General features: G+C 34.3%; 2 protein-coding genes across 13 annotated transcripts in view; both read right to left on the bottom strand.

Annotated features, from left to right (window-relative positions):
* Window positions 1-980: 980 nt before the first annotated feature.
* On the bottom strand, window positions 981-21,631 carry LOC113493974 (protein grindelwald). Its single transcript, XM_026872047.1, has 5 exons — window positions 21,353-21,631; window positions 7,313-7,521; window positions 3,495-3,560; window positions 1,682-1,815; window positions 981-1,414 (listed from the first exon to the last, which is right to left on the bottom strand). The coding sequence occupies exons 2-5, from the start codon at window positions 7,512-7,514 to the stop codon at window positions 1,097-1,099; spliced, it is 720 nt and encodes a 239-aa protein (XP_026727848.1). The 5' UTR covers window positions 7,515-7,521; window positions 21,353-21,631; the 3' UTR covers window positions 981-1,096.
* A 1,913-nt stretch (window positions 21,632-23,544) lies between these two features.
* LOC113493972 (period circadian protein) overlaps window positions 23,545-27,668 on the bottom strand; it is a 31,611-nt gene continuing 27,487 nt past the window's right edge. For all 12 annotated transcript variants that reach the window (XM_026872034.1, XM_026872040.1, XM_026872044.1 and 9 more), the window contains 2 exons: window positions 26,939-27,070; window positions 23,545-25,844 (listed from right to left, as the gene is read on the bottom strand). In XM_026872034.1, the coding sequence (XP_026727835.1) occupies window positions 25,725-25,844; window positions 26,939-27,070 (252 nt within the window). In that variant the 3' untranslated portion in view covers window positions 23,545-25,724. The remainder of the gene's footprint in view (window positions 25,845-26,938; window positions 27,071-27,668) is intronic.

Below are 27,668 nucleotides of genomic sequence, written 5' to 3'. Positions count from 1 at the left end.
TTTCGAAAGATTTTGTACAAGGCTTTTGGTAAACCGATCTTGGGGCAGCCACTTCAGTACTGATATTAAAATCTAACTTTTCTAGCAAAAATATTGGATGCATATTTGCGTGAACTCGATAGAACCACCCCCGGGGACTATATTTTGAGAGTGACCTATTACATCAATAAAATATGGAATGCAATAAACTACTTCATATACAGATACAATAATATACAGATCAAAATATACATACATATATACTTTACACAAATATTTTGAATACTTAAATATAACTCTACCTTATAATTATTTAATTTTAATCTCATATTATATACATACATTTAGCTGCACTCAAAGGGCCTATTATCAAATATTATAATTATGAATCCTAAGCTATGAAATTGGTGTTAATCTTACAGTTTCTCCTTATTTGTTCTATGTATATAGACATTAATTCTTATAACTTTATTCACTAGATTACGACTAATGTTTTTACTTAATCCAGCTTTTATCTGTCGTCGTCCAAATTGATGTTCTCATCACAGTATTGATTGCACTTCTCGTACGTATGGCTTTAGAACAAGGTAGAAAATTTTACTAAGTTTCCAAAAGAGAGCTACAGATAAATACAAAGTTACAAAATGTTATTCTACATGTTTAATCTGATGGGCAACATAGTTTTTTTCCAGAAACTGATTATCGTTGGTTCGATTTATAACGCTCAGAACGGTGAACTGTAGATCTGTAGGTGAATTTTCTAGCATTTAACATCAGCTCAAGATGACTCGCAGAAATTCGTAATGAGAAATATCTGCATTCCAGCTGTAGCAAAGTTTAGTTTTCGAGAAAAGATTTCTATCTGCAATACTAAAGAGCAACAGAAATGCATTGTAGTCAAGATGGAAAAGGCTGCAAAATTTCCTGAAATCCTGTCATGTTACCTGTTACATAAGTAATAAGCCGGGAACGTTGGAGCGCATTGAAATTGGGTAAAGTTAGACCTTCCAAGGTTTGTAATAAACTGTGAACTTTAGCTTTTGGAGGTGGCAGTACTGGCGTCGCTGGTGACCTCTATAAACCTGATAGTTTCGCCGCCGAAGCTGACGGCCGGACCTCAGAATTTGTGGCTGGTGGCGGGTTGCTCGGGAGGCGTCACGTTCATGCCCATGTTGTCGTAGGAGAAGTCTAGCGTCGCGTCCTCAGCGGGGTGCCGGTTGCTCAGAGCGGTGCTGATCGTCTTTGGGGTGGTGGCTCCTTGGCTTTTCTCGGTTTGCGACGTTCTCGTTTCGAGGTCTCTCGCGTTGAGAGGTTGTTGCGGTCGTTTCGATGGTTCCGGGTTCCTTATCTCTAGTTTAAGCTCGTGCTTGGGTTTAGGCATCTCAGCGTGCGGATTGTGGTGGGTCAGATCGTTTGGGTACTGCTTCACACGGTTCTGGAATAGTTTAATATTTTTTTAAACAACTATTGAGCAATATTTGTTCACCTAAACAGCTAATTTCAACTTCAATTAGGTTTTGCTGAACATACCGATAGCTACGCGCCATTGCAACAATTTTAAACATGAAATTCAATTATCTGTAACCTTCGCGGAATCCGTTCATGACCACAAACTCGAGACCGATCTATGCGGGTATGTTGTGTACGCGAAAATTAATAGCAGGACATACATTGCGTAAACGTTATTCGAAATAATATTTACCTTGGCTGGTTGGAATTTTTGTTTGATGTATCTCCAAGAGAATCTTCCTCTGCAGACAATAATCAGGATGAGCACCAAGATGGCTAGAGCCACTGCGCTGATGATCAAAGCAGTTTGAGCTTGACGCTGGACACCTTTGAAATCACAAATTTGGTCAACCTCCTTACGACTTAGCGACTCTTATAAAAAACTGTTAAGTATTTGAAAAAAGTAAGAAACAATAGTACTTAAATATAGAATCATCTTTTGCATGAGCAGCAAGCTATCTTAGTTACACATTTGCAGTACTTCGCGTTTTGTCATTCTGTTCATTTTCTTCAACAAGGATTTGGACCTGCGACTTCATAATTAAGTATTGTCGTACAGACTGAACAGTAAAAACAGGTCTTACTGGCAATCTGAATAATAATGACTGTGAGGGTTGTCTAGCAGAGTTTATAGATCGGCAAATTTTTCAACCGAAGCAAATTCGACGCTTAGGGGCCCTAGGGGTGAACCCCTTGTATGCCCTACGTCTAACTTCACAGAATTATGCCTTCTATTACAAATTCGAAGCCGAATTGCGAATTCATGTTGTGTCGAGCTTGTGTACATTAATATAGTGCAAAATTAAAATAAGCAAACACGGGCTTGGTCGCTATTGCTTTAACGAGGCAGGAGCATGACATTTGCATTAGCAAAACAAATACAATACTAGGCTAGTCGTCAATCGTCATTTCGGAGTGAGCGGAAAAGTAAGATAGATATTAAAACACACTGAACAAGTCAATACCACAAGTAACAAATAAGAAGGTAACTTCACCGAACATTCGCATTATACATGTCTGCAGTCCAATTAAAGTCAGAAACTTGGATATTTGCAGCGCAATTTCTATCACTCGCTGAAATGTATAATATCAAGCCAATTCTCAACATTATTCAGGGCACAAAATTGTTTTTACTAGTATTTATGTAGTATAAAATTTGGTTCGTGCAGCTCAACAAAGTCTCGGCTTATTTAATATTAAACCGGCGAAGCGCTCAATTGGACAGAGAAAGGACATTCTCATATAAAAAGCAGAAACCAATTTATGTCTTGTTTACAAGAAAAATAAACTTGGGATATTTTATGAGGAGGAATATCAATAGATTTAGGATAAATAGAGTTACACTATATACTGTGATTTGGTTTTTAATGGGGCACGAAATTTCCGCATAAGGACCAGTTCCTTGCAATGTAAGCTTATACCAATAGCGTGTTTGTAAAATCTTTGAACATAAATGATGTACAAAGTGTAACACTTTTGTCAGATAAAAAACACATTATGGTTTAAGTAGTTATCGTTTACGGCGTCAGAATGTACTACTTAACTTTGCATTAAGCTTACAAAATTAAAGTAAACATGGGATTCTGACAAGACCTGTGGGTTAAGTCACTTACACAATGATAACTGTCTCTTAGCAACGAAGGGCTACGGGCATAGCTGAGGCAAACCTAAGGCCAGTGGGAGGTCAATGACCAAGATGCATTGGCGTAACTGCCGTAATACTATGACATTTCGGGGGGTCCTATTACGGCATCTAAAAATAAGGTTGGTGCAGTTTTGGAAATTAAATTTCCGTCTTGTTATGTATAAATGTCTTATATTGAGACACAGGTAATAGGCCCCCCATTTCTATGTGTTTGATTTTCACCTGGTTGGTTGTATGGTGTAATGAATCCTAAAGATAGTTTTTTTCATTTGTTTTTCGCAATAGCAAGTACACAGAATGACATCACAGTTGCATGAGCATAATACAATGTAAGATAGGATATAATAAAATAGATACTTACTGCTGAGATCGCCGGGCGGTTGCGTCTCCTCTGTCCTTCGCAAATATCTCAAGTCCAGGAGATAGCCTGGAAATAACAAAATACATGTTAGATATAAATAGTCCGTCATATTCTAGTTTTATTTTAAATGTTTTTTTTTTAATAATTCCAATGTTCGAGCACTCCCTATCTCGGATTTGGGAGCTAACAGTTGCGACACAGGTTTTTTTATTAATTGTGTCTGTAACAAGAAACTAATAATGTAAGTAAGAAATGATTAATATTATCACTAGTTTTAGTTTCGGTTACTGATATTGACTTTTGATTTTATTAAAAAATATTGAATCAGTGAAAATTAACTAGTTTTGTAGTTAGACTAGAAACAAATTAAACAATTTACATTAGAAAAATTCCGCGAAAAATTACACGATGAAATATTTCAACAAATTCTTTAAACATTGTTTCAAAAACATAAACGACAAAAAAACACTAATACGACGGTGGAAGTGTCGAATGATGCCGAACAGAAATATGTGTATTATGGTTCAAGACAATTACTAATTTTGAGTGATCACCCGGCTGTTTAGCGGTATGTGCCAGAAATTCTAGTACGAATGACAAGATTCTACTCGTTTCATTCTCGGCCCCAAGGTTAGTCCTCAAGAACTCTAAGAATCCCTTTTGCAGACGTCCTAGTGACTAGTTGCTTTAAATAATATAAACCTCTCCGTACTAAGACTAATTCACCCTTAAGGAGGTATTTCATTACGTCATAATTAATTTAGACTTAAAATTTCACGTTAAATAAAAAGCATCAACAAAATCGGTTTATCCAGTCCGGGGTTCTAATCAAACGTAACTAACATAAAAAAAAACAGTCGAATTGAGAACCCCCTTCTTTTTAAAGTCGGTTTAAAGTAAAATATTTTGTGGAAGACACGTGATAAGCATCTAATTATTTGAGCAATTCCTACCATATTACATGCGTGGGCTGCAAGAAACGTTGTCAAATTCAAATGTTTTTAGGATACGGAACAGAAACGCAGCAGTATACGTATCTTCGCTAAGAGATAACAAAAAATTGGGGCAGCGTATTATGTTGACACAGGTGAGATCAGGGGAAAAATGTCCCGAGCAAACAATTAGCAGGTCGAGCTGCGCCGACAGGTGCCCGGGTCACGCACACATATGTACACACTTGAATGCACTTCATAGAAAAAAAACTATAACTACGATTCATTCTGTTTCTTGTATTTATGTATAGTGTTGACCCTCCAGACAACTGATACAAAATTTCAAACAGATACAAAATATTTATAACGAATTAAAAAACGAAAGAATATGCTTGTTTGCATCACAACTTTATTTAAAGGTTGTGTACTTAACTTTGTTTACGAGTGAACTAATTGATAACTCGTTTTAATTGCATCGCGACGCAAGCGACAAAGGCAGATTACACTTGCTCAATTTATAAACAAGGAGCCACCTGTATTTGTACACACATGCTGTGACTTAACGGCGGCAGCACGCATGTGTGTATATTATTATGTGTGTGTGCGTACCGTACCTGTCGAGATCAACAGAGCATGACTTTTATGGGTATTGTTATACCCCCTACCAATGATCCTACGACCGTATTCTATTCAGTCGTTATAACTCGCGAAACAGGACGTATAACGAGCCGTTCGCCGAAGTTAAGATCTCGGGGTACCGGCATATACCCGATACATTAAAATTGTGCAGATATAAAAGTGGAGCACGAAATGTTAGTTTACTATGAAGATAAAAAACATATTTTTTTAGTTTATTACGTTCCGATGTATTATTTAAATATGGATAGTTACACTATTAATTAGTCTACAGGCTAAGGCTGTAGGGTTTACCAGGAATATTAATAAAGCGCAATATTGATAGTCTTCGATTAAATTAAACCTTGGGGAAGCCTTGTCTGGTACAGTCTGCTACTAAAAGGTGAACTTATGAGGCGATATTAAATTAGTCTCGATTGAAAGGTAGGTTTTATTTAATTAAAATTCCGTGAAAATGTTATTTATTCAAATGTCTGCGCGTTTTAATTGATATTAGTAAAAGTTATTCGTCTGTATGATTTAAAATTTCAATATCGACTTGCGATAAAATAATTTCAATAGTTTTTTTTCCCCTTCAACTGCGCATGTTTGTCTTCACTATTTTTTTTTCACAATTGTGGTTCCAAACACCTAGGTATTCTAAATCATCTATCATCTAAGGAGTTAATAATTTGCTTTCTGTCTCAGTGCATTTCCTGCTATCTGACTCTTTTAAAGGCTTGATGCCTGAGTCTCAGTCATAGCCTTTTAAAAACATGGCAAAAGAATTAAAAGTTTACAATTTTTCATTAAAATTCAATAAAGGCAGACTCAAAGGAGTTTTGATGAAAACTTATTAGTGCTGTTACAAAGGTTTATGATGAAGAACATTGTTTTCCGGGTTATACATGTTTAATTAAGGACAAAGTGTTCAGGAACAACCTGATCGAAGTCTCATAATGAAAAGATTTTTTTTACAAACGACGGCGTCTAGACTAATTAATATCTGAACGTTATATGAGGCTGGCTGACAAAAGAGAACATTTATTAGGACCTCTTTTAAAATCCTTTTGACTAAAATTTAATTTACTGCTTTAACAAACGTTTCGCAACAGGGTTTCTATGGCGATGGACAATGAGACGGAATCTCGGCGAAGTTGGAAGGTTAGTTATTATAGAAGTGACAAAAAACAATAGCAGATGAGTTTATAGTACTTTTACATAATATATTCAAACAGGTTATGTTTTTAGTGTTATACACTGTTATCAAAGGCTAGTTTGCGGTCATTTCAATAGCATGAATATTTTTAGCAGAAGTTTTCACATAACATTTTTCGAGCATTTTTTGTTGCTTACTTTAACGTCGATATAACCAATATATTAAAGAGTTTTAAAAGTTACTATTGCTCATTACAGTTAAATTTTAAATTGTTATGGGGAATATAGTACGAGCGAACTCAGAATGGTTCGTTTTCCGTTAGAAATATTGCAGTCACGTCCATGGTCACATTGTGTTCTATAACCACTACACCATTGTAGGTGCGTCGCTACTAAATGTATAAATGTGACTCTCGTCAGAGATGCTTGACCTGAAACCTACACATTCTTCGCTGAAGTGCGAGCAGGACAAATCATCAGACAGAGACGGAGGCAGTGGTAGGCGGCTTGCGGTCACGAAACTGGTTATAAAGCTTATTGTATAATGATAAGAGACTTTATAACCTAGACAATTGAGTGAATAATCGATTGTCACCGACATTAGGCTCCTATTATTATTTGTTCATATTAGTCATTCTCCAAGGATTACCGACAAATGGAAACACGGCAGTTTTTCTAAGAAATTAAGTTGTAGATAACAGACGTACTTCGTGAAGCGTGACGTCATAATTGGAGTGTTGACTCTCCCATTACAGAAGCGTGTTGGCACTACAGACTGTAGTTGGACACCCGCTACACTCGCTACTCCTTATGTCATAACAAACCGGACTCTCAAAAACATTGTAGTCACAACGTCCGCTTGCAACAGTTGTTATCTGATACAAACATACGAAATACATAAACAGAAATCTAATAATCTTGCTTTTGTCACCTTTCTCTACAAACTCAGAATGAACTCTACAATCCATCAAATAACATAACAAATCTTCGTACTTCAATAAATGTAGAAATGCATTCTGCTGAGCGTAAGCCTCTACTAAGTATACTTTTACCGTCGAATGACGAGAAACTGAAAACTGGAATTGCTACAATGCCTTAAACGTGGTAGCTTACCTTGGCACTCTTTGACGCAGAGCCCGGCATCGTAATTGTGGTTGGTTTTGTTACAAACGACATTGCAGGGGGCGCATCTATTCGTCTCCGGTGAGCAGTACTCCTCAAGCTGACAGAGCAATTGGCCGCACCTGATGCCGTCAAGCGTGAGCTGTGCAGACGCGGCGCCAGCCACGGCTAGCAAGCATGCTAGGCTAGACATGATGGATCTGCAAATAAATAAGAAAACGGAGGCATTAGTCAAAAATCCTAACATAATTTGACTGCACGGATAGCCCAGTGGTTGAGGTCAAAATGCTAAACTCACTAAGCGCTTCATGTCGTGGGTTCGATCCCAGCGTAGGACAATCGTGTGATTCACGAATGCTTGTCCTGAGTCTGGGTATTTTTGTGCATGTGACTTGTATGTTTGTGAAACCCCAGCTACACAAGGATTTAGTTCCTTAAAGCGAGAGTCTTTTTAAAAAAAAAAAGAGCTCTTAAAGAAACATAGACCGAGAATTAATCAAGAAGTATGTCTCAGTTCAGTGATATGGGAGTAGGTAACTATGTATGCACTTGATTTATTCAGGTAGGACAAAACAATTTCATCATCAAAGTTGAGCGAATCTTTAGGGATTTCGGCCTCTAACGTGCTTTGACGAAGCATAGCACAGGTGAAGCCAAAGTGAATTCCTATGTTCGAGCTAGAAATCCGTATATTAACAATGTACTCATTGTGGAGTGTTGCATACTATAAATTAATTTGGACTAAAAGGAAGAGCTAAAGAAAAATCTTCTATTGTATAAAATTCTTCTGTTCTGCTCTGAAACGACTTGAAAGATTATAATGAAAATTTGTGTGCATATTGGGTAGGTCTGAGAATACGATAGCATCTATTTTTCATAGGCTTTCTTTTTTATTATTGCCTACAAGTAATTTTTATGGCAATACTACGTTTGCTGAGACAGCTAGGGAGCTATTTATCATAGCTTATTTTGATAACCCTTTACGCATTTAATAAAACACATATGCATTAATCGTCACGCTTGAGCACGTAGCGTTCTGTTCCAGTTACACATTGCAATATAAGTAGGTACTTACAAGGCAATAAGGATCAGTTTCCTGCAGCAACATAATCCGCAATAAAAGTTCTATTAGACACATCGGTTGCGTAGACCTCATTGTAAATAAATTGCAACGGCAATCAGCTCTTAGCTGCCGATAATGTAAATTAAATCTTCTTGGGTCTTCGGTTTAATGGTCACTAGATAGCTGTGACTTCGTCTTATGTAAAATTCGTTTATTTGCACATTATATTGGCATATTTAACAAGCTTTAATAACTGATTTACATACAGCACAAATTAGCCCTTTAGCCCAATAAAACGCGTTAGTACTTTAAGTATTACTAGAAGAATATATTTATCTATAGAGTCTCCTCACAGAGCAATGTCATGGCTCTTTTCAACATCCTCAGCAATCCTGATTTGGCATTTTTCATCCATTTTATTATTATAGAAACCGCATTTAAGAATTGAATCTGTGTGTCGTGGATGGTTTCACAAACATTCAAGTCACATGCACAAAGATACCCCGACTTAGGGTAAGTATTCTTGGATCACACAAATGCATGTCCTGCGCTGGGCGACTCCCTGTCAATGCGACATTGGCAGGTAAGCTAGAGATGACTCTACGGCATTTAGAGGTAGGTATTCATATTTAAAATACTGTATGTAATAATCTATATATCCCTACTTTACAACTAAAGCATAAGAAAGTCAAGATCATTAAAATCATCAGAATAAATGCGATAAAATATTCTATTAATCTTTCAAAATAATTAAGTTTACTAACCATTATTATGTATTCTACAAAGGAAATTTCTGGAAAAACTACGCAATAAATTGTACTCCTACAACCATTTAATCAATTATTGATAACCAGTTTAAATTACGACACAAAATACAATGTGTACCTATATTGTACACACTCTTAAGACAGATTGTTAATTTTGCCGTACGATTGTTTGGTAATAATTTTGAAATGAAACTACTTTTACGGATTTTATCGCGGTTTTAATTTTAGATTTTTGTTCCCGACGTTTCGAAACCTTTGCAGGTATCATGGTCACGGGCAGACTGAGATGGTGTTCGTCTTGACAGAAGATGTTGCTCGTTCTACCTTCATATTTTAATTAATTATTTGTGGTCCGACTTCGAAGTCTGCAGTCGCCGAACATGCTGAAGGTTCCAGCCATTATATTAGATTTGACCAACCACAGATCCTCGCTAAAGAATCCAAATTCCTACCTAGGATGTTTCGCGAGGCTATTGAGATTAAAAAACACCCTAATTTCAATAGAGAAGATGGCTGGAAGATATCACCTACTTGGGATCCAATAATAAATAAACTCAAGGCCAAACCCAAGAGCAGCGCTGCAAGACATCAAGACACAGTGAGCTCATACTGCGTAGGTCGGACCACAAATAATTAATTAAAATATGAAGGTAGAACGAGCAACATCTTCTGTCAAGACGAACACCATCTCAGTCTGCCCGTGACCATGATACCTGCAAAGGTTTCGAAACGTCGGGAACAAAAATCTAAAATTAAAACCGCGATAAAATCCGTAAAAGTAGTTTCATTTCAATGTCTAACATTCGCGTAAACCTAAGAAACCACTATGGTAATAATTTTTTTTAAACATGCGACTTTTACTACCGAAGCCTCTTCGTCCGTTTTCTGTCAGTACTATTATTTACTCTTAAACAACCGGTTGCCTATGAGTCATGCCTCGTGCCGCCACCACATCGCGTGTGGCAGTCATTTGAAAAAATATTTTAACACACCATCGGACATTCTGAATATCTTTGGTAACAGTGTAACGAATTTAATAATATACACTTTTTGTTTTTCAAATAATTATTTTAAATTGTGGATATTGATTTAGGTCAATTTCTGCTGAAAAGCATTTTTTATTCTTGCACATTTTTTTAAACTGTTATATTTAAATCAGCCGCTTTAAGAAACAGAACCTAAACCAAATTACGTGAATACAATTACCGAACACATTAGCTAAAAGCAAACTTTATCAGCATCAAAATTACGTACCTCAAAATGACGCTACATTTTGTTTCATCTATTTATGTAACTACAAAAAAAAACCGTTGCACACAATTGAATAGCCACAGTTAAGGCGTCGATAAAAACAATAAAAATATTTAAGGCGATGTCGTACTTTCGCTGCATAGTAAGGAGGATGAGTCATACACGTTCCAACTACGTTCGTTAACCGTCACACCGGATTAAGGCACAACAATAGTTTACCAGGTAAAGCAAGGAGTTTTTACAATATTACACGTAAATAGGTTCATTACTGACCGATTGCGATGTGGTTAGTTATTCTGGCGGTAATTTTTTTTTTTCGTTTGTAGACAAATTTTTTTACAGACATAGCCGAATTTGAATATTGCATGGGAGGTTTATTACTTATAATATTTGCTTCTCAAAAATACAGTCGATGTTTAGTAACCCACTTTTACCACATCGTCCACAAATTTAAAATGACATTTACGTTCAAGAAATTACGTTACAAACATTGATCTGCCGTTAGTTTATTCTCTTTGACTCAGCAATAAATAGTTCGATAGTTAAACGTCGAGAAACATAAGACCTGTAGGTATTTGTACGTGATGGCGGATTGACCACGTTTGTATAGCTCGTGCTGTGTCCGACATCATCGAGACCGACGTGATGTTATTCATAAACAAAAGAAGAAAATAATTTCAAATATATTTATAATTACATTCACATTTTTCATTTTCAAACTATTATTTAATCGTTTTATATTTTTTTATTGTAATAGTAATTTGCACTCCTTGTAAAACACTGGCACTAAGCTGAATGCGTTTGGACTGTAAGCCGCCTCCAGCATATTTGTGAAAAGGCTAGGACGATGACGATTAAATTATGTTCCAGGGAAGTTAAATTACCTAATAAGTTTTTCTTGATGATAATAAAACCAATTTTTATTCGTCCCACTAGTGAAAGGCGTATTCCCGTATTAGAAAGGTTCTAGTCCTCATCAACACGCTATCTCACAGCGGGTGTCTTTTTCTTTATTATTTAAAATCAATTTATTACTACAACTACGAGTATATTATATTACGTCATAATGATCAGAGTAATCTATTTAAAATCTCTAAGCAACGATAAACAACGCTGCTTCCGCGTTGAAATCTTTGAAAAAAAATACTACGCCTCTGTAGTTTAACGTATGAAATAACAATAATGGAAGAAAAATTAGACGTGTATTCTAGCTTCTAATTGAAATTTTATAGTAAATATAGATATCCGTACCAATGTAACATAAAAATTAAGTATTTTCGTCAAAGAGAAGATACCTTCTCTTAATTTTGCGATCATTAGTTAATGGTCATTCTAGATTAGTCAAGGTTAGGTTTAGAACATAATTACGATAACAATATTAAATTGATAGAACGCATCGCTATCACGATACATAGGTGTAGTAACCTAACTAAAATTTTAACGCCAGAGGGAGTTTAAGTGATTGATGACTGCACATCCATTTGTTGTCACACCCGTCCGTTTATAATTAAGATTGATCAAAATGTAAATAAATCAAACTAGAACCCAGTAAAATGCCTATACTAGAAAATAGGTCGAGACACGCATTAGTCACCAAGTAGGTTCAAGAAAAGAGTTTGGTTACCTGACCCGAAACAAATGAAACTCCTGTCACTAATTCAAACACATACTACACTACACAATGTCTGATAATATTTTTCAGGGAGGAAACGGCGGTTCAAACATTTCACACAATTTACTCATGATTGTAAGCAAACACATTTGTTCTGAATCACAACTGAACTAGTAAGTTTTTAATTCGGTTGCTTAGCAACGGAAATCAAATATGCGTCGCTTGGAATCCATACTCGAAGCCAATGTAGTACACGATGGGAGTTCAACGAATTGAAACTCATGCTTTTTAAATCTTCATAATTTACAGGACGAATATATTGAAGTTATTTTACTAATACTACCCTTCAGACAAATTTTGCCGTTAGAAAAAACCAAGAGCCATTTTTTTTCCAAAAAGTGTTCGAAAAGGTAAAACAAACAATGAACTAGATAACTATTGTCTGGGACCGATAAACCTTTTTTTTTTAAAGATGCAAAGTAAAGCAAGTCGACTGTGTTTCCAATGCCTTATTATTACTGTTGTCTGCATTAAATTTAAAAAGGAAAAAACCTTCAAAGAGAAAAACAACATCGAATCACAAGGCGTCGGGATGTCAAACATGAAGTTATAGATTCTGCATGTTTATGGAGGAAGATAAAATAATAAATAAGACTGCAAATGCGCTGACGGCTCAACTTGTTTATTATTCATGCATCAATCGCTTTAGCCGGAGTCAGCTGTAGCCGAAAGTGTTTAAAGCCAACAGTCGTGGAATTGGTTTTGAGATAAGTGAGATGCATTTAGACTGAAATCCTAGAAATTGTCGCACTGTACAGTTATGTAGTTTAGGTAGATGATAATTTGTTGTTCTAATGCTTTAGGCTAGGTTAGGCTGTGTTTAGTTTCTTTCTACACAAGGCTGTTTTAATATAGAAAACATTATCAAAGTCAAAAGTTTTTATTTCAAGCAGGCACTTTAAAAAATCTTACAATAATATTATCTTATCTGACTCTAGGTGCACCGTGCACCTAGAGTCAGATGTCCAAAATGTTAATCTTATGAAGAACAACCGGCAAAGGTACTCCTTTTTAAATAAATATATACACAATATACATTATTATTTTGTACGCAAAATAGTAAAATGACAATCCATGAAACCATTTTTCTTAATCTGAGTGAAACTTTTTATATATATAGATAGCTTTAAAAGTCTATATTTGTATTTTATTTACAGTCGTATGCCGAAAATACTTTCCCAATATTTTATTCACAGCCACTCATTAAAAAAAGCATTTGCTTTTCTCCGAACCAGATAATACTATGATACAATGTGAATCCTGCGACCAGCTAATTAGACCTCATTGAAAGGTAGACCCTTAATCTCCTGCTAATCCTCTTTTCGGTTAAATCAATCGAGTAGCATTTATTGCAAGGTATTTGTACTAATTAAGAGAATGCAAAAAGGATCATGAATGCTTAATCACCAATTTGTTACACTTCTAAGAGAAATACGTAAACCTGTACGTAGGCTTTTGGTGTTTTTTCATAGGTAAGATAAGTTTTTGATTTATATATTTCTTGGGGTTTGATGGAGTGCTATCTTTTAATACAATAGGCCGATCATGCTAGTGGATTCTGACTTTTGGCTGTGTGGCCAAAATAACTCTACTCGCAATGTACCGAGTAAAAACTGCCCAATTTTTGTTCCCGGCCTGTAGAATGAAATCCGTCAGTCAGTTGGTAGGCCTCTTAGCCAATTTTAAGCCGACTCCATTATAAAACATTACTGCTCTATTTAAAAATAAAAAATATATTTTATTTCCTTTAAATATCGGCGAGTAATATGAAATAGAGTGCCCCATTAACAAGGATGGTGCAACCGCGAAGTCCAGTGCGCCTGCCGCGTACCACCAAGCCTTGAAGTTAAACCAGCATTAGTGGAAGCGAGACGGAATATTACACGGGATAGAGCGGCGTCTCTTTTCCACAACTGGATCTTTCTTATTTTAGATTGTTGTAGAGTCTTGGACCAAACATGTCTACCGCATGTCGGATAAAAGCTTAATATCTGCGAACGCACTTTTCCCATTTACCCTATTACCTAGATGTCAGTGCGGGAAATGGGGTTGCAGTAAGTACCGTTTAGTTATCAAACTTGCCGGTTCTCTGAAGTATTGCTGTTAATGTGTTGAGACTTTAAGGAGGCTTTTTGTTAATAAAATGATGATAAAGGCTCCGCTGTCACCCTAGAGCAATAAGGTTCCTATGATGATTTGTTTTATGGCAAACTAGAAAAATAAGGGTTGGACGCCTTAGATATAATTATAATGATGATTTGATTTAGCTAAAAAAAGTTATTTCGATATTTGTACTCGTGTATTATAATTTAAGGTAATATGTTTTTAACTCTCAATAAAAATTAGATGTAAATATTTTGACCATTTAATTTTCTCAAGGACCTAACTTATCAACTTCCTTAAACCAGAACACCGTTTAACACTTCATTTATCAAAACGAATAATTTCGACAAAAACCTTCAGAAAAAAATTCACCATATCTTTTTTTCTAATATTCTACTACGAGACAATTGATAAATCGGTCCTCATTTTAAAACAAATATTTGTAAATTGGCGGTCAGACTAAATAGGTTTGATAGGAGTTGAAAATAGTTTAAGGTGTATTAAACGTGACATGTTTGGTATGCTGATCTAAGCGCGGATCACCTTGAGGTGAGGCGCGCGCGGCACTTCTCGTGCATCTTTACTTACTAAAACATTAATGACAATATTTAATGTTCTATTAATTATTCAGTTAGAGCTGCGATAGTATTGGTCACGCGACAGTATATTGGTGTTTCGTTGGGTAAATGTTACTTGAATCCAAAGAAAAAAAAATGTTTTGCATGAAACGTGATTTTTTTCAGGAAAATTGACAATTTGAACAATGCCTTTTATGTTATATTAACCCGATGGTAATACAGTAAACTGGTAAAACATAAAACTTCAATTTAATAAAGTGTGATTTCAGCCAGAATAATATTGTCTAATATAATAATATCTGTCACAGAATAATATTGCTCTTCGATGTTCAGGAAAAAATTGTAGCTATTCATAATAAGGTAAGTATAATTAGCCGCCTTCAACGTGATCTGTCATTGACGAACTAACCTCACGTTTCTATCAACAAGGCCACGTTCTTCGGCGATGCGCCGCGACTCGGCTCGAGAAAGCAACGTATCGAAGACGCCTCGAACCTACAGCGGCATTGTACTCACTCATTTGTATGCAACTAATACCTCCATGAGTGTCCCAACCCAACGTTCTATGTCTTATACAATCACAATAACCGCACATCGTAAAACCAACTCTATATCTCACACGATAAGACCCCAATCTCAACAATCCTCCAATAAAACAAAAGTGCAATCGAGATTAAAGGAAACAACTTCGTGCACTACAGTTGTTTGTAATATCTGTACATTCTGGATGTCAACCGGCATTATAAAACCCGTTCCAGTTAAAACTGATATATAATGCAAGCGATGCATGTGTTATCGATCCGCGGGCTTCCCAAGACCAGTACATTATAAATTAACTTACATAGAAATCATTTTCTTTGTAGCTCCCCCTATATGGAATTGATATAAAATGCAATCAATACATTGCCGTATATCAATGGTGTTTGAATAATTAAGCGCTATTGGCATAAAATGTATTTGTGGCATTACCAAGCTGTGGTACTAGGTAATAACGCTAACAATAACTCTAGTATGTAACACAAATTGTATATGACATGTTTATAGTTATTTTTTATTAAATTGCGGAAGAGCTAAAAGCCTAGAACAAATTGAATGCACCAATATGTCATCGGGTGAACGAGGACCGGCCGGATATGATTGGGACATACTGTTCTGGCCCGGATATTGCGAAGAGCTGTCTCAAATACTATTCGCTGTTTGCTCACCTGCCGGGATAACCGGTTTGCACAAGGCTTTAAATAAAACTGCATTTACGTCACTATTTATTAAGCCTGTGGACGGATGTTTGACGGACCCGGTTAATATTTAAAAAGTTCATTTTCGAAATACTGCAGTACGGTGGTATATTGTTGGGCTATTTTTAGTTAATCACGCACTAAGGTACAATTAGCATTTTACTGTGTGAAAGCCTTTTGCGTTGTGGTCTAATTAAACACAAACGATTTGATAACATCCGTTTTTTTGGAATCTATAGGCTTACAAAAGTTAAGAAAAATTAAAGCCAGCTCTGCGCAAATATTCAAATGAAAATCAACGTCATATTAATGATAAATTTATTATTAATTTTCATGACTTTATAAAAAGGTCAACAAAGAACAATAAAAGACACGCAAACGTATAAAAAGAAACACACAATCAAGATTTTATGAATTTCTTATAACTCATTCCTCAAACAAATTCCATCTTAAATATGTCTCATGGTGGAATACCCGGATATGACAACATTAATTTAGTCATCCCATCCAAGGCCATGATCATTAGATGGTTTACTGATAAATATCAAAATATCTATAAAAAGCGTAGCAAAAAACAATATCACTGCGAAAACTAACATACCGTCATATAACAGCAACAGCTTTCTCTCGTAATTTTAATTCAAAAATTTTGACGATAGAAATTATGCAGCCTAAAAACTTTAAACACTCAACTTTCCGGATCCAAATGAAAAAAGAACCAATACCTACTTCGAAAACAGATAAAACCTAGTTATAAAGCAAACGCAATTCCTAACTAGTATTGTAAAGAAAATGTAAGCAAATTGCAATTATCCATAACCAATGGAAAATAAACAAAGCTGATGCCCGGTCTCGTTGACTCACTGTAATTGCACCTATGTCACCTATTCATTAATCATTCTTATTATAATTAAGATACGTACCTATAACGCCAATTTTCATTTCTTGAAACACAAATCTCTTCCTGAATTTATGAGTTTTCAATAAATGCAACATCATCACGTTATAAAAAACTAAATTACTAAAATCAAACTCTTCAAAAAAATCTGTTTGAATTTCGTTATTTAAAAATAATAACTTCGATTTAAAAACAAAAAAAAGAATACTGAATTCAAATAAATTGTTTTTTTTTTAAACTTTGTACTCTATGAAAATCGAATTGAGTTAATTTATTTTTTGACGTCCGGCCTGCATTTCTTGGATCGCTGGAATGGCGTTGCCGGGCCACCAAGCAAGTAACAATAAGTATGGGATATCCTACACATATTGACTATTTATTATTAGCTACAATCAATACTTGCACGGACTTGCCACTAATAACATGTCATCGTATGTGCAGTTTTCGTTGCTCGAGATATTAAACAAAGGGGTCGGAATTACTTGATGACTTGTACTTGCGTGATAGGTGAACAAACAAACAGTGGGATTATAAAATGCCATTGAGAACCTTAGGGTAAGAAAACTTTAGGTAAAAAAATATTGCAATTAATAAAGTCTTTAAACCTATTAAATAAAATGTATTTCTGTTATTCACTAAACTACGTGTAGCATGTTATTTTATGCTTAATTATGTGGGTCTTTTTTAAGGAAGGCAAAACATTGATTTTGTAAAATTAATTTATATTTAGGGTATCTATTTTTCTATGTTACATATTAAGCGGGGAGGTTAAAACAGCGGTTACAAGAGCGCCATTTAACTGCCACGACCCATTGTCCTGCGGCTGCGGGTTCGAATCCCGCATGTGAAAAATATTGAACTATAAATATACCTAGTTCTTGTTTTCCTACTTTACAAAACTCTATACTTAAAAGAGGGGGTTTGAAAAGCTGGTTTGTATTATACACAAATATATATTTCTATCAATCCATAAATAATTACTTAAATAGTGTTTAAACATGTCAACGATAATATAATATAATTAAATATATTCGTTAAGAACTGACTACCAAAATATTTCATTTATATTTTCTATTCCTATTTCAATGTTACGTTTCACGCTGTACATTTTACAATTTTCATAAATTAATTATAGGGAAAGGGCAGGTTCTTTTTACCATTTTCTTGACTTAACTATCTCCATACCCCACGTATGCAGACAGCCAATGTGCTTTGAAGTAATTGACTAGACATGACAGTAATAAGTTCCCTGTAATAGGGTTCCAACCAATTTCCTATTAAAGGGCAGAATTTAAAGCCTTGTCCGTCATCGGAAATTCCAAAGGAAATACCCCATAACTGTTTACATAATCTGGGAATCGAACATTGTTTCTCACGGTAAGAAACTACAAAGGATCTACGTACCGTACCTGTTTAAGGCAAAAAAGAATTTAAGAAAAAAAACTTTACTGTTCTATACTTTCTCTGTGCCTCGTTCAATATTTTCGAAGTTATGAACAAGAAAGTAAAAAATATGGAATTTAAAAAAAAAAAATTGAGTTTTCTTAGACATCTTTGATAAAAATCTTTTAAGCCGTTTAAAAGTTGTGAGGGGTGAAAGCGCACTGCAGTTTTTAGCTTTATACGATGATAAAACTAATGGTGGGAAAATGAGATATGGAAATCCGACTGTCAAGTATCTATAAGTATCAATGACTGCATCCAGGTCTTAAAATTTTGCCACAGATGATTTGTCATGTGTGTTATTATCGAGGGTTTTTTTTTAATTTCCCAACTTGTTATAAAAATGTTTAGTTACTAGGTATCTCGGAAGATCGCTACATCCACATAGTAGTGACAAATAGTTTTACGATCCACTTCCGAATCTTGATATGTGTTAGTCAAGTCTGATTCATGTAGAGCTCACAGTACAGGGAATTAACTATACTTAAGCTATTTATTAAAAGATATACCATTTACTCATTAATTACTCAACTTTATCAAATCTGTACTATGTAGCTTTTAGCCTAATTATATCTCAGTGGATGATAATTACAATTATTTCACGGATAAAGCACCATTTCCAAGTACCAAATTTTATGGAAATCGGTAAAGTATTTCATTGATAAAGCATAAAAGATCAACAGAAAAATCGCTTTGTAATATTAATCTGCATTATAATCTAATTACCCTAGCTTAAATAATCATTATGCGTATAATAATTTGTATTTTAATGGAGGAAACCCCAACCAATGACGTGTATAACCTACTTTCAGTAATTTATTGCTTCCTTCTCATACGCGAAATAATCCCACTTCATTGTTTCTACCTTTAGCAAAGCTTAATTTTGGCAACACCTGTATTTATTAATACAAAATATGAATATTAAAATTAAGCACAATTATTAGACTAATCTCGGGATAGCCCAGCATTTTCATAAGGAATGTTTTGCATTTGTATGTAAAACAATTGTATTTAAGATTTTTCTAAGTTGAGCATAGGTACTAGATAATAAGAAACAAGTCAATCTATGTTTTCTTAGTGAAGTTAGCTAATCAAGACCTGATCTTGCGATTATATCATCAATAGTAATTGTTTTTCGATCGAGGCAAGGACTTTATGTTATTTCTCAAAGATTTCTTTTGGAGATGTCTTTAGTTTTAAAAACGTAAATTTTTACTACAAAACGTGACTAGATAATTAAAGTTAAAACTAAAATTAAACTTCTACAAAATTATCTTTCAAGCCTTATCTTACAGGTAGTAAACTAAAAATAAATTAATGTAATGTCTACCTTGACCGAGTCAGATATAATGTTACAAGTATGTAAACTTGACATTCAATTTGTAATTAAAAACTATTTTCAATAACGCTGGATATAGAATGCAGTTGTTACTATAAAAGTTTCCTATAATTTTCCAAGTATAGTTTCAGCTTTATAAATATTAATGAAGTAACTATTTGAAGTAGGTACACATCAATTATTGTCTATTTTAGGTTATAAAGTACAAGTTCATACCTAATACCTACTCACAAGTTTGACAGTGGAATCTTCCGGGACCACGATTCTGCTATTTAAATGAATAGCAATCGAATAAAATTTGCAATTATTCCGCAAACTGTTAAGCATTTTGCCAATAAAATAATTGGAAAATGGTTGTATTTACTTTGAGTGCACCGTCCCTTACTGAATTTCCAATTATTTGAAACCCACATTATTATAAACTTAAGTTAATATTTCTGGATTATCTAATCTAATAATAATCTTGATACAACACCGACTGGCCGCCTGGGAGCTGGTATGGCTAACATAATGATCGAATTAAGGTAGTTTAGCAGATAAACTACTAACTCTGTCCTCTGGCCTAAGTGATTACTTGGAGATCATAGTTTCTAGTCTAGTTCGGACTTTACAAACTGAACTTGTACTATTCATTTGGTTCTAAGTTATTGTAAATGGTCGTATAGAACTAGGTATTACTAAGTGGTAAAGAGAGAATAGTTAACACATGGCAGCTAATTTCTAATCAACTTTCATTTCGATATTCGCTTGAGCTTGAGCAGAAGTGATTTGTTTATTGTTTTAGTGATATATAAATAATAATGCAGGTATTTTTATATCTTAGCAAACTTTAGCTTACTAGCTCTAACAGTTTGAAATTTATTTTTAGCCGATGAAGGTTCTCAGTTTGTATGCATGTTTTACCGTTTACTTATTTTTGCGTATGGCTCGCCAGAATCAGATTTTCTAAAGTCGAGAGTTCTATAACATTCTAAAAGTTTTAAAAAATAACTAAGCATTACAATGACTACCTTTTCAATTTCAATGACTTTCCTAGCTGTTATAAAACCTCGTTATGAAAACATAACGCATGTTTTAAAAGTAATCAATTCGCCCAGCAATGTAGTATTATCACATAGTTTACACTTAAAACAGCAGTCAAGTCAACATGCCGTGTTAAAAATACACTACGGCGACACAGTGAGCAGTCAGGTGATTACACCTGCTTTCTGATAACGACTATTTAGGACTCTCGCAGTTTACATTAGTCTAATGTTGCGAATTCCTAGAAATAACAATGATAACAATTAGTAATGACGAGCCATTGAATAATAAGTTAACTCGTATGCGTTACTTGCTTTGAAGAATTTCAAGCATTACTCATCGAATAAGAATAACTTAAAGAATGGGCCTCTATAATTGCTCTTAGCTTGTTCCATCACGTGATGACCGTTAAAACGTAGTTAAGCTGCTGTAACAATAATAAAAACTAAGATACTGGTTGTAAGGATGTTTAACTGCACATATACACTTAGACACAGGAGAAGTTAACCCACTTGAGCATTGTTTAAACTACAGACCTTATATACATCCGTCGTAGGCTATGTATCTGTGAGAAAATGTATATGAACTGTGCACACTAGTCCTTCGTCCCTTACTTCTTAAATTATTTCACTCGCAATATATTCAAAGTTAATTCTCACCTTATAACACTGTGGACATTATGCCGCGTACCGAACCAATCACAAACACTGAGGCAAACTTTCTAAATTTAAAAATTTGTAGCGCTGTTCGAAGCCTTCGCAGGCTCGGCGGCCAATCGCGGAGGTGGGTGACGGAATGCGACTCTTGCGCAGGTAGAGCCGCCCGTGTCCGCGTACCTGCCTGTGTGTGCGTGACTGTAATTACACTGTAATGTTATACTGTTGATAATGTGTGTGACGTAGCGAAACATTCAACTCTGACGTTTTGTATAACTCCCCGTGCATGAACGGGTCCCATCAACTGTGACGATATTATTACAATGACGCTTCTTTTGTAAATAGATAACAAGTGCCCGTTGTAGCACCTGTTTGGAATATTTCAATCGGAAGTTTATTAAAACAGTCATTTTATAAGTTGCTTGATATACAAACCTAACATAGGTACTACGTAGGTAGATTAGGTCAACTCTATGAAAATGTATCCTCTTATTATATTTCGCTCGTTTTTCTATTATACATATACCTACATAATATATATATATATATTAAAATCTTTTAAGGCTTTCTGCACAAGCTGTAAACAGCTCTGATCATTACAGAATGCCTTAAAGCGAGCTTAAATAATAAAGTTTATGTTAAAAGTTCGAGGAGATTCACACAACCCCGCCTGAACAGTTTTTTTATTAATCATTGTGTATTTTTTTAATTTGGTAGGGTACCTACTAAAATATGACTACCGATGCCTTAATATCCAAGAGCCTGGACCAACAACCTGAGGAGGTTTTCGATGGGCCAAGAGACGTATAGAGACATGAACAGAGAGTTCCTTCGTGACACGCCTCGAATCGTGAAGAGGTTCCTCTCTCTGGAGTCCAAACTAGCGTGGCCTGTATTCCTGACGCCGGCTGGAGATTGTACTTTTAAAAGCAGAATCTATATCTATATACTAATATATAAAGCTGAAGAGTTTGTTTGTTTGAACGCGCTAATCTCAGGAACTACTGGTTCAAATTTAAAAATTCTTTTTGTATTGAATAGACCATTCTTCGAGGAAGGTTTTAGGCTATATACTATATACCATCCTAATAGGAGCGAAGAGACAATGGAAAATGTGGAAAAAGCAGGGCAGGTATAAACATATCTTCTACCCACGCGCACGAAGTCGCGGGCAACAGCTAGTGTGATATAAATATATACTTACTGTTAATTTAATTAATATTTTAAATAAAGGTAATAATAATTAAAAAAGCGTTCTATAAATTAAGTATATGAGCTCTTAAGACAGACTAATTACGGTTTTATATGCCGAAGATATTAATTCACTAAGGAATTCATCTAGGTAACTAAATAAATTACGAACTATTTTCAACTCTGTTAGTTTTATCTTTTATCATTATTTTTTTACAAAGTTGCATAAAATTCATATACGGGAAACTAAAGCATGGAACAAGTTTAATGCAGGTCGTAACTGCAGATACGTATTACAATGTTAGCTCTTGAACTAACTTCAAATGGTTTTATAAATTATAAAGTGGCAAGCTTTAACTCGTTTATACATTTTTAAAACGCGCCATTTCGGGACGCCCTCTGGTGCAAATGTCCTGAGTTGCACAACCTAGATTAAACATTATTAGCTTTATCTGTGGCCGTATAGTACGTCAACCCTTCAATAGATGTCGCTTAGCAACGAAATATAACAACATAAAAGTACTAGATTCGATACTTGGATTCTAAGTTCGTATTTGACAACTTCTTCGTGTTACAATTACAAAACTTTTACTATTGATAATAATATATATTTGAACTATTGTAATACAGTAATTGTTGAGGCTATGACAATGAGAGCATTACAAATAGAAAATGACATAAAATCAAGGAATATTGTCATGTATAAAACGAAACAAAATAAACAATTAATTTTATAAAAGTCAAATTTATTTGCATGTTTGTTGCTCACGCTCAAACGGCATACACAATTCTGATAAAATTTGGTATGGAGTTAGCCGATACCCTGAATTAGAACATGATTATCAGACTGTGTTTTTTATCAATTTATGGATACCTAAGTAAAATTGTCCCTACGATTTGTTTTAGTTGCATTAAATTCCTTGTGCAATTTAATGCAACTAAAAAAGCAACAAAAAAAGAAAGCAGACACAAATTGAAGGAAAACTATCAATTAAACGAAGATACACTTTCAATCATTTATTTCACAGAAATGTCATAATATTAGCGAATTAAACTTACAATAGAAAATCTTTCATAACTCAATAACTAAACATAACAAAAGTAGAAATCTTTGTAGGTAAATGAGCAATAATGATAATCATCGAATTTTTGCTTCTTTTGAAAATTAGTAAATTTTTAATAACTCAGTTTATGATTCCGGTTTTATAACTACTCTTATATCAGCCGAATACTGAAACGTCAATTATTTAAAAATCGACTTTAAGTTTCTTGCAGTCTCATAAACTTTAAGGTTAGAGAGACATATCAAGAACGTGTTAAAGTCAAACTGCGTTTCAATCTTCGGGGCATACATACAATTATATCCTAACATAACATACACCAAAATTGTATAACTTTACGTACACAATTGCAAATAAATCTAACACACATTAACGAACGATATAACGTACATTTATGTATTTTAAATATAATAATAGGTAACTTAACACATCAACACAAATGTCGCCATTAATTAAACATTGCAAGCATATAAATGACTCGAATTTAAATAAGCACTAAAAGCCTGTAAACGAACATTTAGAATTATACAATAACACGAAAATTTTAAAGCATCACACATAGCGCGACAACATACATTAATTTAATTTGGACTAAAGTAACACTGTCATTAAATTAATTTTAGGAATGAACTTTAAAGACACATAATTACTACTACACAATACAATTTACGTAGATTTCATAAATATACCGGTAACTGAGTCAACAAACCATAACTTTCTTCTTTGCAAAAGTAACCAACCCAATAATTAACTAAATAATAAATTTCAACATTGATCGATTTATATTTTGATTTCTATTTCACTCTAAGGCACCCGTATAGATTTGTCGTTATAGAAAAATATGATCCATTTGTATAGAAAATATATTGGCAATCATTATTAGCATGTAACAGTCAATTGAGGTAAATAGTTGCTCTATAGAACCACTGTGCGAAACCAAAAGCTTTCCCAAACTCCATCTAAACCTACCTTATAAAATAATCACTCGATAAAGTCAAAATATGGTTCTAACACAACATAAAAAGTCCGAGAGTCTCTCGGACACATCTCTCTCCTATCACATAATATACGTTAATATCAGTCCAGCTAAATAGGAGTAAAAATGCACTAAAAAGGACATAGCAAGACATTATACTGGCAGCAATGAATTTAGCGTTTCTCGAAAAGAAATAGATCACTGTTTTAAGCGTGCTAATTGAAACTTTTCCAACTCAAAACGTAAAATTCACAACAAAATAGATTGGAAAGATTTGATATTTTTACTATGTATACAATCCGATGAGACATAAGTGTCATAGACACTGCAACCTATTATTTTAATAAAGGATAATTTTAAACTTATTTAAAGCTGTCACATTTTACAAAACATGCACGAACTCATTGCCGCCAGTATCAAATAATATTGTCTTGTGTATTCGAGTAAATGCATAAGGTTACAACTATGAAAATCTACGAGAAAGTAATTTGAAATAATACTTTATCCAATTCTAATACTTTATCAAACATTTTCATCATAAGCAGACATCGGAATGTTAAGCCACCCAACTTGTCAGTTAAAGATTTATTTTACTCTAACTTAACATTCCCTAACTAACGCACATCAAAAATTAATTATAATTTGAACAACTTAATATTAAATAGCATAAACTTATAAAATCTGATGAACGATTAAATCAACACTAACAAATAATATACATCTACAAAGTTTATTTGGTGCAAAAGGCAGTCAATAAAATCTGGTAATAGAGAAACAAACCCAATATGTCAAATCGAAGTAAATCTTTCAAACATGAATTGTTATTAAATCAGTTTTGTAAACGAATGAGATCTTAATTTATAATTTCCTTGATAATAACTGTAATATACTAGATCTTTGTTTTCCTTTAAAAGGTTAAAAAGAAATGGTGCGTAAATCTATCTTATTCTACGTCACCTGTTAGCCTGGTTGGGCATGATAGCTACGCAATTATAACATTTAGTCGCTTATCGTGCGTTTACTTTATATCTATGTTGCACGATACAATTTGTGCAACATTGGTACGAAGAATACTAACTAGGTGACCTGGACTTGCGACTGGACCTTGGCTAGGTCTCAATGTGCATTCTAGAACATTCTGGTTGGTTTAGAAGGTGGAGGTGCTGGAGGCCTCGCCCTCGACTTCCCCCTCCGGCGGCGGCGGCAGAGGTGCGTCCTCTTCGTAGATCATCACAAGTTTACTGTACTCGCGCTTCCTGCGTGAACTCTGTAAGATAATTGTTTATTTTATTAATAGTTGCAATATTTTAGCACATGTAAGGCATTTTATACAGATAGAGCGACAATGATAGTAGTCAATTGTTATGTAAGACAATACTTGAGATGTACAACATAGAGACTCCATAAAATGAAATGAGAAATAATAATTCATTAAAAGCAATTTCAATGCATTATAAATAGGTTCCCACCATTTTCCTTGTTTTCGTCGTAACGACCGGTGATTTGCTAAATGCGGGCTAATTAAAGAGAAAATTATACGTTAATAACTAAACTAAAAACCTAACAAGAGTAATTTGCATAGCTCACACTTTCTATGTCCTTAATTAGTATTGAATTAAAAGAAACCCAAAGATACATCTCGAAGATTGTATACATCTTTTTTTGAGTGGGCTATTGGATATTGATAGGATATTGTTATGCAACTTTATTTTTTAAGGCCTTCAGTTATATATGTTCAGTAGAAATATATTGCAATCACACATTTATGATAATATTTTTGAATACAAAAGTTTTTCAGTTGCTTGACTCAAAAATGTATGTTCACATAATATCTTGCAAAAAACTGAGAAATATAGGACCCGCAAATCTTGTCATTCATAACTTAATCTTTGATTTAAAGTGTTATAAGAAACGGTCTGATGGCATGGTGGGAAACATTAACAATGGCTTAATAGTTATCGATCGTTAACACATACAAACATTACAGAAATGTTTGATTTCCTAATAGAATAGAATATTCTTTATTGCACACCACATAAATACAGGATTTGACAAAGAAAAATAGTTACAATATGCCATAGTGAGCTGTCTTATCACTAAGAGCGATCTTATTGGTTGTAAACATAAGTACAATTGTCAACATAAAATTTCAAGTCGATAACTGCACAGAAGATATCTTAATTCATAAACCTGTACCCAACACTTACTGTCTGTTTACTCTCACAGCCTGATGAGATGGCAACCTAACACGACCAAAGAAACCAGGCACAAAATCCACATTATTACGTGTCATTCGAAACATAGGATCCGTCGAAAGCCTACATTAGTTCTACATTAGTTGTATAAAGTATGGTTATTCACCTTGGTAGTGGTGGTTTCTTCGCCGGAGCTGCTAGAACTAGTGATACCCTCCTCAAGAGTCAACCTCGCAGCGACACCTTCCAGTTGGAGATCCAAATATAACTGGCCGAGTTGTTCGTTTACAAGGGATGGCTGTAAATGTTTAAGATACATTATTTCAACCGTATTTCTTCTTTACTTTACTGGCTTCAAAAAAAAATCAAAATTATTCAAAATACAACCCACTATTTTTAAACAATAGTTCAACCTAGCTTTTCCTTCATAAAGCTTAAGACAGAAATTAAATCAAAACGCACAAGTATATACATTGTGTGATGAATCTATACTAATGGGCGTGTAATTCCACTCTAACAATTTATGTCAATTCTTAAGACATCCAAAGATATCTGAATAGGACTACATGTCTATCAAACATTAGTCAGTTAATTATTGTGGTCTTAATGTTAATTATTTAAATTTAAATTCGAAAGTAACTTATATATAGTCAACAACTAACATGACCATTAAAATCAGTGTTCAGTCCCTATTTTATAATAGCATTTAATGCAAAATTTAAATACCATGCAATAGAATAAAGAACTATTTAGATACATTTCGAAGATACTGATATCATACGAATAGGAAAATAAAATATCATATGCATGAGCTTATATAGGATGTAACTTGCAACAGTCCACGAAATTTTTGCATGCCAGTCGCAAGCAATGCATTATTAAAACATTAATATTTC

Source organism: Trichoplusia ni, chromosome 5 (genome assembly GCF_003590095.1).
Source record: "Trichoplusia ni isolate ovarian cell line Hi5 chromosome 5, tn1, whole genome shotgun sequence".
Taxonomy (NCBI): domain Eukaryota; kingdom Metazoa; phylum Arthropoda; class Insecta; order Lepidoptera; family Noctuidae; genus Trichoplusia; species Trichoplusia ni.
This window is presented reverse-complemented; position numbering and strand designations above follow the sequence as displayed.

Bases quoted from the DNA above. Each gene is read 5' to 3' on its own strand.
- LOC113493974 (XM_026872047.1), bottom strand. From the start codon at position 7,514: ATGTCTAGCCTAGCATGCTTGCTAGCCGTGGCTGGCGCCGCGTCTGCA. The intron at 1,816-3,494 runs GTAAGTATCTAT...GTGATTTCAAAG, and splicing joins ACCGCCCGGCGATCTCAGCA to GTGTCCAGCGTCAAGCTCAA. The intron at 1,415-1,681 runs GTAAATATTATT...AAACTATTCCAG, and splicing joins AAAAATTCCAACCAGCCAAG to AACCGTGTGAAGCAGTACCC.